Below are 13242 nucleotides of genomic sequence, written 5' to 3' on the forward strand. Positions count from 1 at the left end.
AAGGATCTGCTGTGTCTCTTTTTCCCTCTAAGTCTTAAAAATTAGATTTTAATCCAGTAAATCAGAGACAATAAAAAAAATGGAATATGGTGGACATTTAAGTAAGTTACATTACCTGATGAAGTGCTCCTGCTGGTAAGACAATGGCATCACCAAGGAACTGAATAAGAGTACAGGTTCTGACTCCATATTCCTCAAGCAGTCTCTGGCGGAGCTTTTTGTTCACATACCAACTTTGATCACGTATTGGATCATGTTCAGGTAGAATTTCAAGGCCTTGTTCATTTGAAATCTGAAATAAGGATCAAAATTAAAATATACACCCTAATTTAAGTGAGGGAAATGGTAACTCCTGTTCTGCTAAATTTCACTTTTCTTTACAATAAGTCTTTTGTTCTCAAAGTATTAAGGAATGCTTGAGCTTAAGTTAGAGAAAATATTCTACAACAATCGGAAAGGCCAAAGATATCAAAACACTGCACACTGAGATGCTGTTAATTAAGCAAATGATACTCCCTTTTCATCTGCTGCTCCTTCCATTGTGAAGTTTACATCCATTTGGTTTCCTCCTTGTTTCAAAAGTATTATGCAGAAATGAGGAAAAGCTTAATTTAGAAGCTTTATTCTAGAAGTCAATACCATTCATATGTATGGACTTCATAAGTATTTCTTGATCCTGCTCTTCTTTTAAGGTAGGTACCTTTTAAGATTAATACCTTTATACTACTAACCTTCTAATCCTTAACAAGTCAATGTCGAGGGACCATTTACTAATCAAGTCTGCTTTCAAAAGTCATAATTTATTATATTTTAAATTAAAATACTGCTAAGTACTCTGGGATAAGATAGTAGGTACAGGGCTATAGCCCCTTGCACTGACCAGAGATCTTAAGTCCATTCAGAAAGAAAATGAAATATTGTAAGAAAAGCAGCAATAATAGTTCCTAAAAGAAATCCCTACAATTATAGAAACTATTTGGGCCCTGGCTGGCTGGCTCAGTGGTAGAGCTTTGACCCGGCATGTGGATGTCCCAGGTCTGATTCCTGGGTCAGGGCACACAGGAGAAGCAACCACCTACTTACTCACCCCTTCCCCATCCCCCTTCTCTCTCTCTCTCATTCTCTCTCTCTCTCTCTCTCTCTTATTCCCCTCCTGCAGCCATGGCTGAACTGGTTTGAGTGCATTGGCCCCAGGTGCTGAGGATGGCTCTCTGGAGCCTCCACCTCAGGCATTGAAAATAGCTCGATTGCGAGCATGGCCCCAGATGGGCAGAGCATCGGCCCCAGACAGGTTGCTGGGTGGGTCCTAGTTGGGGCATATGTGGGAATCTGGCTATCTATCTCCCCCCTTCCTTTTACTTGGAAAAGAAGAAAAAAGAAAAAAAATGAAAAGAAAAATTGATAAAGGGTTTTAATCAATTATTTCAGATGAATGTTTAACATTCGTCCAAAGTGTCTAACAAATACAGGTACAATTACTCAAATATTCAGTCTATTCAAATAACTATCACAGAGCAATCAGATGTGATAAAGCAGTACCCCTGAGGTCAACAACAAACAACAGCATAGGTCAACACAAAAATAATAATTTAAAAAATAATAAAGATCCTACATTGTTTAGATGTTTCTGAGAAACATTACTTTTTATATCTCATAGTTCTCAATCACTACTTTTCACTAAGGCTAACATCTGACTCATCTACAGATTAGTTCTTCACTATAAGGGGTTGGGGGAAGAGCACTAGCAACCGAGAAGAAATGGCCATTCAAAACGCTCAACATGAAATGAGCTTTAAAAGGAACAAAGTGAATGGAGCATCTGACTTCTTACAACAAAGAAAATCCCATTCTTTGAAGTAAAAATTATTTCATGGTCTTAACTGAATGCCAAATAAAGTTACATTAAAAATTAGTCCTTGTTCAAGGTGAAGAGATAAACCATTTGCAACCTAAATTATACCTTTTGAAGAAATTCTCGTATCTTATCAACATCTTTCCCAGAATAAATATGCCACAGAGCACCAGGTATTTCACTTGAGTCCTTTAATCGTTTCCTTAAAATGTCATCCAAATCTTCCTCTTCAAATTTCTTGAGTATTCCTGAAATACAAGAAAATATTTTCAACTGAGTCAGTAAAAACTACCAGCAGAAAGCTAAGTCTCCTAAAATTGATCAAGAGGTAGTGAAGTGCCTGATTGGACTGGGACTCTTAAAAAGGAGATAAACCCAATTATATATCAAACCTGTTTTAACTACAAGAGTAGAGAACATTAACCCTGTGTAACTGAGAACAGAGATTTGTTTTCTGCAAACCAAGGAATAGGAGATAAACTCCTTAGTAAGACATGTAAGGATCATAACCTCTACTTTACATCCGAGCAAACAGATTCATTGAGGTGTATGAATTTGTTCATTATGACTAATGAATGGTTGAGCAAAATATCTTCTGGTTCCTGGGTGATCTCACATATTATTGGTTAATCTGTAATCAAATGCAAATGCCCTATGTGCTACCATTTTGAGAAAATGTCAGATCATTCTTCTAAAATGATTAAAAAAATGTATGTGTAATATATGTATAGACACACATGAGGTCATGTCTATGATCCCACATGCAAGCCAACAACCCTGAGCTCAAGCTAGCAACCTTGGAATTTCAAACCTGAGTCCTCTGCCTGGTCAGGTGATAAAAAAGTTTTTGATATATCTACTTTAAATTTTACTGCTCTATAAATTTTAAAAAAGTAAACACTTTCTTAGGAAGAGAAAGTTTACTTTCTTTAATGAAGAACTCTACATGGAGAAGACAATCTGAATTACATTTTGAAGGGTAAATACAAGAATTTTCAAGAAAAGAGATAGGAGAGCCATTGTAGATGGAGGAAAAAGCGTGTACTTAAGTAGACCAGTATTTTCTGGTGTGTTTTAGGCATTATTAATTGTAGCTCTAAAGCATTCCTTTATTTGTGACGACTGATTAAAAACTGGCAAAAACTTTAGATAAAAGCCAAAAAATTAATGTTAATATTAACATTTAGAAATTAAAATATTAAGACCAAAAATTATGCTACAAATGAGGAATGAGGGGGTATGCAGAAACAAAGGTGAGTAAGAAGGTTCCAACATTTAAGGAGATGAAAGAAGTGTAGAGAAAAGCAGGAATAACATCTGTATTGCAGAGAAGGTACAATAGGGGAGGATGTGAATAAAGTATAATGAAGTACAAGAGAGATAATTAACCCTGTGGCATCACAAGCTCTGAATCTCAACCACAGGCTACAGTCCTGTGTTAGAACTGGGACCACAACGTAAGTGTCACTAACTCTTAAATCTTTGGGCGTGGGGAAGACAAAAAATTTGTATCTATTATAATCAACAACAAAGGGAGCTGAGCAAGAATGTCAATGTACATTTCCATAGTTTTGGGAGAATTTAGGATAGGCATATTATAAGAAGCTGTCAAATAGGTATACAGAAAAGTTGAGTGAATACTATAATGAAACCCCATGTCCTCAGTACCTAGCCCCTAAACTGTATTCTGGGCTCCAGATGTAGAAACAGTGATCTAAGTGATGGTTGGAAGTCTCATCCACTTCATGGGAAATGCATGTAAAATAGAAAATAAAGTCTGTAACTCTACAAAAATCTCGTTACTCCATTAGGAATCAGAAACCAAGGAGTAGTGTCACAGGGGCTAAGACCAGTATCTGAAGATGACATTGTGATTAACAGTGCCATTTATTACACTGTGGTGGCAAGTAATAAGAGGACCAGAAAGAAATCATTGAATTATCCAGTTATGAGAGCCATAGTGAAAGTAATTTCAGTGGGATGGCAGGTAGTCAACCTGTATTCACTTGAAATGTAAAAGGGTGATGAGATAAAGCAAATGATTTTTTACAACAGTAGGAACAACAGGACGGTGGCCTAAGAAGATAGGTTTTAAGGAGGTTTTCTTTTGGAAAAAAAAAGGGGGGAATACTAGTCCACACTCTGAAGAAAAGAAGCCAGTGGAGAGTGAAAATTTAAAGGCCTATGTTTGTAAACAAGGGTAAAATAGAACAAAGTTTCAGAAAGAAATCCAGAAAATTAATCTAAAACCTAGACACTGGATGGAAATGTTATCTAGATAAAAAGCAAGGCCCCATCTCTATGATAAGGTAGGAGAAAGAGTTGCGAGGACCTAGTTTCTAGTCTTCAATAAATGTTTTTAAGTAAGTTTAACAGTCTATTTTCATTAACAAAATATTTAATGATAGGAAAGAAGCAAATAAAGATATCCATTTTAAAAATTATAATTTGTTAGGTATTTTAATAGGTAAATTAATTAATCTTCAAGTAATAAAGAGTCAAATATCCCTAATATTCACTTTGAAATATTTTTTTGGTCAACTCACAGGTTGTCATTCTGGATAATAGTGTGTGTGGTTATTCAACTATAATCCCAAACACCACTGTTTTATAAGTTTCTTTACCTGCTTTTGAGAGAATGCCATTTCCTTTTGCTATGCCGACATAGACTAGAATATTTACAACATCAGAAACTTCAACATGGAGGTTTGTTGTTCCTATATCATGATCTTTAGCAGCAGCTACACCTGTGTATGAAAAATAATTTACTTGAGCGACTATTTTACATTTCCTAGATCAGCTCTGAGGGAAATTTAATTGTAACTTGTGTTTCAGTCCCATTGTTCCAAAACCTGCCCCCAAAAGCTAGAATCCATGAACTGTCTCAAAAAACCAATCAATAGAAAATATAAATATTTTGCAAGAAATTAGCATGTACTTAAGTATACATTGGCTATTAATTCCTAATATACTGCTTGATTTAAAAAAATATTTCAATGGATTATTAAAATAGTATTAGTAGAATCTAAGAATTATTAGACAACTTTACTTTAGATAGTAGTTAAAATTTCAAAGAATTTCAAATCAATAGAAATGCATATAAATGCCTACCATAGGCACTGCACAATCTGGGTCCTAGGTCAGGGCGTACAAAAAATCCTGGTAAATGAGAGGCTAAATTGAATTTTCCTTCTGGGTTACAATATTCTGGCAATGGCAGGCTTTTAAAAAGATCTTCATATCTGAAAAATAACATTGGATTCTTTTGAATAAAAACTTACATTTTTAAGTGCTTTCAAATATATCATTTTCAAGTTGTTCAAAACATAAGACAACCTTTCCTTAAGGCCTTTGATTGGGTAACATTTTTTGTGACTTCAAAGTTTAGATGAATGCATAACACATGGGCAAACAAAGAACAGAGGTGACCCTAAAAACTGCAACGCTGCCTATTTATGACTAATTAAAAGCACTATGAATAGGGAAGTACCAACATTTAGTTTTGTTTTTTAGTTATTTTTAATCAAGGAAGAAAATGCCTAGAGGCCGCATGTTTGTTTGTTCTATACCCTACTTTCAAGTATAATCTCAGCTCAACTTCAAAAAGCTAAAGAAAAACAAACAAACAAACAAACAATCAAACCCAACCAAGTTTCAAAAGATATATATACCTTGCTGGCATCATTGTCTTGAATTCTTCTCCTGAAGGGCAATCTTTCAACTTTAAGACAACTGTTTCTCCACTTTTCGTTTTTTGCCGTTCTATAAAGATGGAAGTTAATTACTGAAAAGGTAATCTCTGCCTTTTTATTTTCATTAATGTTTGGAGAGGAAGAAATGTAAAGTGAATGAATAATTCAACTGTTGCACAGTAGTCACTTAATGACTGCTTATATATTGGCTTTTCTTCTTTTAGAGAGAAAGAGATCATTGATTGGTTGTTCCACTTACTTATGCATTCATTGGCTGATTCTCCTATGTGCCCTGACAAGGGATCGAATCCACAACCTTGGCATTCAAGAATGATACTCGAACCAGCTGAGCAACCCAGCCAGTAACATTGGCTTTTATTTCTTATATACTTAGGTAATTTTAAGAGTTTTGTTCCTTATGCACATAAATTTTTTTTTTTTTTTTTTTTTTTTTTTTTTGCATTTTTCCGAAGCTGGAAACAGGGAGAGACAGTCAGACAGACTCCCGCATGTGCCCGACCGGGATCCACCCGGCATGCCCACCATGGGGCGACGCTCTGCCCACCAGGGGGCGATGCTCTGCCCATCCTGGGCGTCGCCATGTTGCGACCAGAGCCACTCTAGCGCCTGGGGCAGAGGCCACAGAGCCATCCCCAGTGCTCGGGCCATCTTTGCTCCAATGGAGCCTTGGCTGCGGGAGGGGAAGAGAGAGACAGAGAGGAAGGCGCGGCGGAGGGGTGGAGAAGCAAATGGGCGCTTCTCCTGTGTGCCCTGGCCGGGAATCGAACCCGGGTCCTCCGCACGCTAGGCTGACGCTCTACCGCTGAGCCAACCGGCTAGGGCTGCACATAAATTCTTTTCAAAAATTTCATCCTGGCCAGTCGGCACAGCGGTAGAGTGGTGAGCCGGCATGTGGACGTCCTGGGTTTGATTCCCAGTCAAGGTACACAGGAGAAGCAACCATCCGCTTCTCCACCCTTCCCCTTTCTCCCCCTCCCCCCCCCCATTCGTAGCCATGGCTTGACTGGAACGAGTTGGGCCCTCAGGTGACTGGATTAAGGATGGCTCCATGGCCTCCACCTCAGGCCCTAAGAAGAGCTGGGTTGTTAAGCAACAGAGCAACATCCCAGATAGGCAGAGCATTGGCACAAGGTGGGAGTTGCCAGGTGGAGCCTGGTCAGAGTGCATGTGGAAGTCTGTCTCTTTCTCTCCCCTCCTCTCACTTAGAAAAAGAAGAAAAAACATTTTCTATAATTGTTAGTACAATTATTTTTAATTTTCAAAGTGTTTTACATAAATTTTATAATTCAGTTCTCAAAGGCTTATGGGGTTTCCAAAAAAAATATTCTCCATGTGAGATAAGTAAACATGGTTGTTTATGGCCAAAGGAAATTAGGTGTGGAGATATGAACAGGATCCAGCCTCGTATTTCCCTGACTTACGATGGATGGTTTGACTAAACAATTTTTCAATGGTGTTCTACCACTACACTACACATTCAATAGAAACTATTTCTAATTTTGAGTTTTCATCTTTCCTTGTGCTAGCTATGTGGGACAACACTCTTACAGTATGTTTATTTTGCTGAAAGTATGTAAGCTATAAGACCATTCAAGGCACGCTAGGCTAAAGCTATGATGTTTTGTAGAGTAGATGAATCAAATGCACTTTTGACATGATAATGTCAAATTATGAGTTTACCAGGTTGTAATCCAATCATAAGTTGAGAAACATCTGTACTGGTTTCTTTTTATTAGACAACAAAGTAATAAAGAAGTTTAAAAGATTAAAAAATCTGTAAAGCTGTATTTACAATTACTGTTTCGAAGGGATATATTTAACAAAACAGTTAAACAGACAAAAAAACCAACATACTTGAGACTTCTTCAAAACCATCCCAGAACTCCTTAACATTAGCATTTGAAATAATGCTGTCTTTGCAGTTCAGGAGATCAGCTTGGTGGTCTCCAAAATCAAGACTAATTGATTCTGCCTTCCATAAGCTCATGTTCATTTTCTTATGTACACCAGAAACCACTGCAGGCTTATAAGTAGACAAATAAATAAAAATAAGAGTTAACAAATTTTGACACTTTAAAATTTTGATTTTACATGCACATACAACAAATGTTAAGTTTCAGTACTAATGACAAATTGTGAGAATAAAAGGCTATCAATAACAGTTCCTGATCTGAAAATATGTTCATAATATTGTCAAAAAGAAAAAGTGATAAGAGAATGCCAAGTAGAGGACACTGCCATTTTTGAAAATAAAAACGTGTAGCCATTTTCAGGAAAGTCTGAGAGATTACAGTAAAAACTGCATTTCTAGACAGTATAAATATGAATTGTTCTGGTTGCTTTATTTACAAATTAATTTTAATAGAACGTAACCAACTAATTTATCTGTACATATGTAATATAGATATTAAGATTTTAAAGTATAAATATAAAGTTCTTGAGATTAAAAGTTTATATACATTCTGAGTTTGTATCACTTAAAACACAGAGAAACTTTTTTACCTACACAAATATTATGATAAATAAAAACATCAAATAACTAGGCATAACAAGTTTAAACAAGCCTAATAACTATTCCTAAAAGTGACTCTCTCATTTGAAATAATATGAATTTAAAATCTCTCCAGGCTCTCTAAAAACCAACAACTGAAGATTTATAGCTTTTAAAACTCCAATGCTGAAGCAAAATACATCTCTTCAGCCTTTAATTTTATTAAGTATTGTAAGTAATCTAGAGATAAAGTATACAGGATGTGAAATACTACATCATTATATATGGGCTTGGCATCCACAGATTCTGAAAGGAATCCTGCATGGGTACCAAAGGACCAATGCATATATAATGCAAGGGCGTGTGTTTTTTCTGGGGAGAGAAAAATTAAGGTTTCATCAGATATTGAAAAGGATTAGTGATTTATAAAAAAGATTAAGAACTATACTAAAACAGCTCTTACTCATTTTTATATCCTTAATGGCCAGCACAAAGACTGGATTTTATTAGGTGCTTCATAACCAACTGATAAAGAAAGTGAAACAAAATAGCAAGAATGTTTTCTAGAAAGCAAAGAAAAAACTGAACATGATAATCTTAAATTATGTAAATTCTTAATCTTGTTCATAATTTGTGCATTAACGTAGTAAAGTGCCATCTGAAATGTATTTATCAAGAGTTATATCAAAACGGGTTAAATAGAAAATAATTTTTATTTGAGCAGAATTAAATGACAGAGTTTATCTTTTAGCTGGATGAACCAATTTAAGAATAAAAATCTAGGAGCAAACATAAAAGGTAAAGATAGCTATAGTTTTATCAGTTCAAGATAAATGCTTCTAGTATTAAAACTTTAATAGCAGATATAAAATTTAACTCAACTAAAATAGAAATGTAAAAAAAAAAAAAAAGGGTACCAAACTTTGTAAATACATGGCTTTATAAAGTCTGTTGACTGACAAAAAAACAAACAAACAAAAAAAACTCACTTCTTTCCTGTTAATTCGTATAAATCTGGCCAAGAATAAGAATTCAGAAAAATCATTCTGGTAATCTTTTGATATCTTACTTCCATTCGAAATGTCTTAAGTACTATCTCCTTCCCCCTTCCTTTCTATTCTTAATGAAGACAACCACTTTGCCTATTCAACTAGCTTCAGTTCCTCTAAGAGTGTACTAAAATCAGCTTAAAATACTCACTTGTCCATGTTTCCAACATTCTTTGAAAAGCTTCCAATTATTAGTATTTTTATAATCCTTAAGCCAAAGAATATGCTTCTCACAGATCCAAGAATGTGGTATATCACCGTACAATTTGTTTTCATTCATGGCAAGTTTTTTGCTTTCTTTAGGTTCTTCTTTAATCTCTGGTTTTACATTTATTTTAGAAGCTTTATTTGGTGGAATTTTGTTTTCAACAACTGAAGCAATTATGTCATCAAGAATGTTAGGCATAGTCCTTCCACTTTTACCACTCTATTAGGGAAAAAATTGTATTTTGAGAAGGAAAAAATGTATACATTTTTAAACTTTCATTCTGATTTACTATTAACATAGCAAACCAACACAAACAATTAACTTGCCTTCAAGAATATGTTATTATGTCAGTGGATCTGGGTCGAGTCCCTACACTGTTCCTGAGAGATGAGAACCAGAATTTTGGTGGTCTCTGGGTGGCCACATCTGCAGAATCTAGAATTGTGGCCTTCCTACATTTCATATTGTTTTAGGACTGGGACACGGGCATAGATAGGTGGAATCTCCCATATACTTTTTCAAAGCCAATAAATTGTATGCCTATAGATACAATTATCTGTTCATATTTTTCTCTGAAAAATAATTAAAGCAAAAATTGATTTCTAAATATTTTATTTTAAGTAACAAAATATTTATTTCCATGTCCCTTGCCCCAGATATATAGTTTTCAAATTCGGAAACAGTATGTTAGGGCTCTTCTGGCATCAAAATACCCCTCCTCAAACCTTACTCACCTTGGAAAAAACAAAATCTACAGCTTTCAAGTTATGAATTCTAATGCAAGTAGGAACATGCCTAGTAATTTGGATTATTTGATTTGATCTCCCTCTAATTTACTGTGTAGTTCAAAGCTGAATCTCCAAGTCATCTAAACTGAAGGCCCATATGAAAGCCAAAAATCTGGCATCTCACTCACTGGGGTTCCCATCGAATATACAGGTGCGAAGGCAATGCCAGCATCGGTAGAACCCACACGTAGCTTGCCAGCTGTTGTGGTTAGTAAATCCCGTAAGGTTGAGCCTTGTTCATTATTCTGGGACACAGGAGGTGATGTTCTGCTGTTTGGAGAATCAGGATTGTCTTGTTCGCTCTCTTCTTTAATTTGCTTTTCAAGGGCAAGTTCTTTATTTTCTGAAATAAAGCATTTTACAAAATTCAAATAAATTTAAACATGCTGCTGCAGTACAGACAAAACTGGCACTCTGTATTTTATAGTGAGAGGTAAAAACTATAGCACTAGTGACTTATTCACCTGAACACACACCAGAGGATGGGATAGATCCTTCAAAATGGAGTCAGTTTGAATATGAAAAGGCCTTCCTCAATGTCTTAGACATGTAGCTGAGTTTATACCTGCCACAAATAAAAATGCTATAGCTAAGACAGGAAGACAGAATATGTGAGTAACAAATCTATTGCTCTGGTGGCTTTACTGATATGCTCATCCAGAAATGATTCTGCAACTAATCTTGATGCAATCACAGGGAGGCGAGTTCCTAATAGAAAAGACAAAGGTTTTACTGAACCTAAGCCATAATTCAAGCAAAGACAAAAAGTGAAGTACTTTATGTGAGTAGTACAATAATGTATAATAATAGTACAGTGTTGGTTATATTATAATACTCTATTATACAGTTGACCCTTGAACACAGGAATAAGGTGTGCAGAGCTTGCATACAGTAAAAAACTCATGTATAACTTCTGAATCCCTCAAAACTTGTTCCTTTTTAAAAACAGTTTTATTGAATTCTTTGGGGTGACACTGGTTACTTCAATTTTACAGGTTTTCGGTGCACAATTCTACAACACATCATCTGTAAAAATATGTCCCTTCATATCTGTGGAGGACTCGTTTCAGCACCCTCCCACAGCCCTATCTATGGATACCAAAATCTGTGGATGCTCAAGTTCCCTATATAAACTGGTGCAAATCAATGTAGACAGTCGGCCCACTGCAGCTGTGGGCTCCCAACAATGAACAATAAACAGTACAGGTGTTTCTTGGGGGAAAGAAATCAACAAATAAGTATACCTACACAACTCAAATCCATGCTGTTTAAGGGTCACTGTATATGTAGATAATTAATTACATGTACCTGTCTTTTCCTCTCTGGATTTCTGCTCTGCCAGATCTGCTAACCAGTGCAGTGGTGATTGGGATTCTGGAGGAGTTAACTTGCTGTCTGTGCTTACATCGCTCCCTGGACTGCTGCCACCATTACCCTCAGACTTCGGAGGGGTGTTTTGCTGCTGAGACTCAGGCGTGCACAGAGAAATTTTACTACTGTGATTAAGGACATTCTGTAAAACCTAAATGGGTAGAACAATCGTATTTTAAAAATAGTATCTCTTCAATTAATCAGTGTTAAAAAGTAGTAGTCATTTCTACAGTAACATAGAAACAATGTAAAAATATCTTAAATTGGGTATCAATGATCAAAACTGACTAATTCAATCATACATTTTATTTGAACAATTAGAAATTTATACTTACTTGAGACACACCATTCATTGTAGGAAAATTACCAACTTGTACATTCTGTTTGTTAGTACAATGACAATGGGATTTAATACCATATTTTTCTCTAAGATTGTGCATCACATCTAGAAGATCTGTCAAAACTACAAAATATAATAGTGGTTAATAAAAAGGTTACAACTAGTTCTAGACTATAAAATATGTTTTTCTTATGCCTTTTGAGTTTTCCTTTTTTTTCTTCATTCCTTCCATCCAGTACAGGTTTGAACATTAAACCAAATTAATATTTTCCACTCTCTAACCCCTATTATTAAAAATTCAGTGTTCAAAAATAGTAAAATAACCTTTCATCATAAATCTAATAAACTTTTCCATTACTTCTAAAGGTTCTGCTACGGTTTTCTTAGTTACAGAGCTGGGTTTGTTAGCTTTATTACATGGAGTATTCTATGAACTGAGCAAGAACAATTTAAGATTAGATAAACATTACCTTTCTATTTCATTATATTCCTACATATATACAAATAATCTGGAGCAACCAAGCACTATTCCACTCAATAACATGTATTTATACTTACCAGAACCAGGTATAATTTGAGTTGGCATTAAGTGTTTGTGATCATGAGGCTGTCCCTTTACACACTTTATCCAAGCATACAGTTCTTTATCTGTAAGATTATAACATATGTGCTTTTATATCAGTCAGGACTGTACAATGATAAAAGTGGATGGCTTGTATATATACAGCTTAAAAATGATCTAAAATGCCAAGGGTAGAATTTAAATGCATGGTTCTTTAAAAAAAATAAGACAATTCCACTATTCTAAGAATTTTATAAAAACAGACACAAAACTGATGTTAGCCTTTTTAAAAATGATCATCCTTTATTACGATTAACGTATTAGTTACCTCATCCTTCACTGTCTCATTCTAGCTTCTTTGTAGCTAATCTTTGATCTTTTTCTCTGTGCCAAACATGGCTTTTGCCCAATCTTAGTACATTAGACTGATATAAATTTGACACTGTTGGTAACTAATTTTCATTTTAAGCTTCAAAGACATGCAGAGAAACAGTCATGAGACACTTGAAAAGCCACCACTTTCTAGTAGTAGGAGAATAAAAACTCTGATGTCCCATATTACAGTGTGCCAGAAAGTAAGCTAGAGAGACAACAGTAATCAACCAGTTAATAGCCGTGGACCAACTAACAGACTGTTCATCCTGAATGTATCTTGGAGCTTTGAATCAACTCTGCACTGATCACCAGCTGCCATCACATCTGGCTTATGCATGAACTTACAGCAGGGGTCCCCAAACTTTTTACACAGGGGGCCAGTTCACTGTCCCTCAGGCGGTTGGAGGGCCGGACTATAAAAAAAAAACTATGAACAAATCCCTATGCACACTGCACATATCTTATTTTAAAGTAAAAAAACGGGAACAAATAC

At 35.5% G+C, this 13242-nt stretch overlaps 1 protein-coding gene across 6 annotated transcripts in view; it reads right to left on the reverse strand.

Annotated features, from left to right (window-relative positions):
- Window positions 1-13242, reverse strand: part of JMJD1C (jumonji domain containing 1C) — a 313461-nt gene that overhangs the window by 11344 nt on the left and 288875 nt on the right. For all 6 annotated transcript variants that reach the window (XM_066348769.1, XM_066348768.1, XM_066348772.1 and 3 more), the window contains 11 exons: window positions 12371-12460; window positions 11808-11935; window positions 11410-11623; window positions 10230-10444; window positions 9257-9532; window positions 7420-7588; window positions 5524-5614; window positions 4964-5094; window positions 4477-4599; window positions 1961-2100; window positions 116-292 (listed from right to left, as the gene is read on the reverse strand). In XM_066348769.1, the coding sequence (XP_066204866.1) occupies window positions 116-292; window positions 1961-2100; window positions 4477-4599; window positions 4964-5094; window positions 5524-5614; window positions 7420-7588; window positions 9257-9532; window positions 10230-10444; window positions 11410-11623; window positions 11808-11935; window positions 12371-12460 (1754 nt within the window). The remainder of the gene's footprint in view (window positions 1-115; window positions 293-1960; window positions 2101-4476; window positions 4600-4963; window positions 5095-5523; window positions 5615-7419; window positions 7589-9256; window positions 9533-10229; window positions 10445-11409; window positions 11624-11807; window positions 11936-12370; window positions 12461-13242) is intronic.

The sequence above is a fragment of the Saccopteryx leptura genome, chromosome 9 (assembly GCF_036850995.1).
Source record: "Saccopteryx leptura isolate mSacLep1 chromosome 9, mSacLep1_pri_phased_curated, whole genome shotgun sequence".
Classification (NCBI taxonomy): domain Eukaryota; kingdom Metazoa; phylum Chordata; class Mammalia; order Chiroptera; family Emballonuridae; genus Saccopteryx; species Saccopteryx leptura.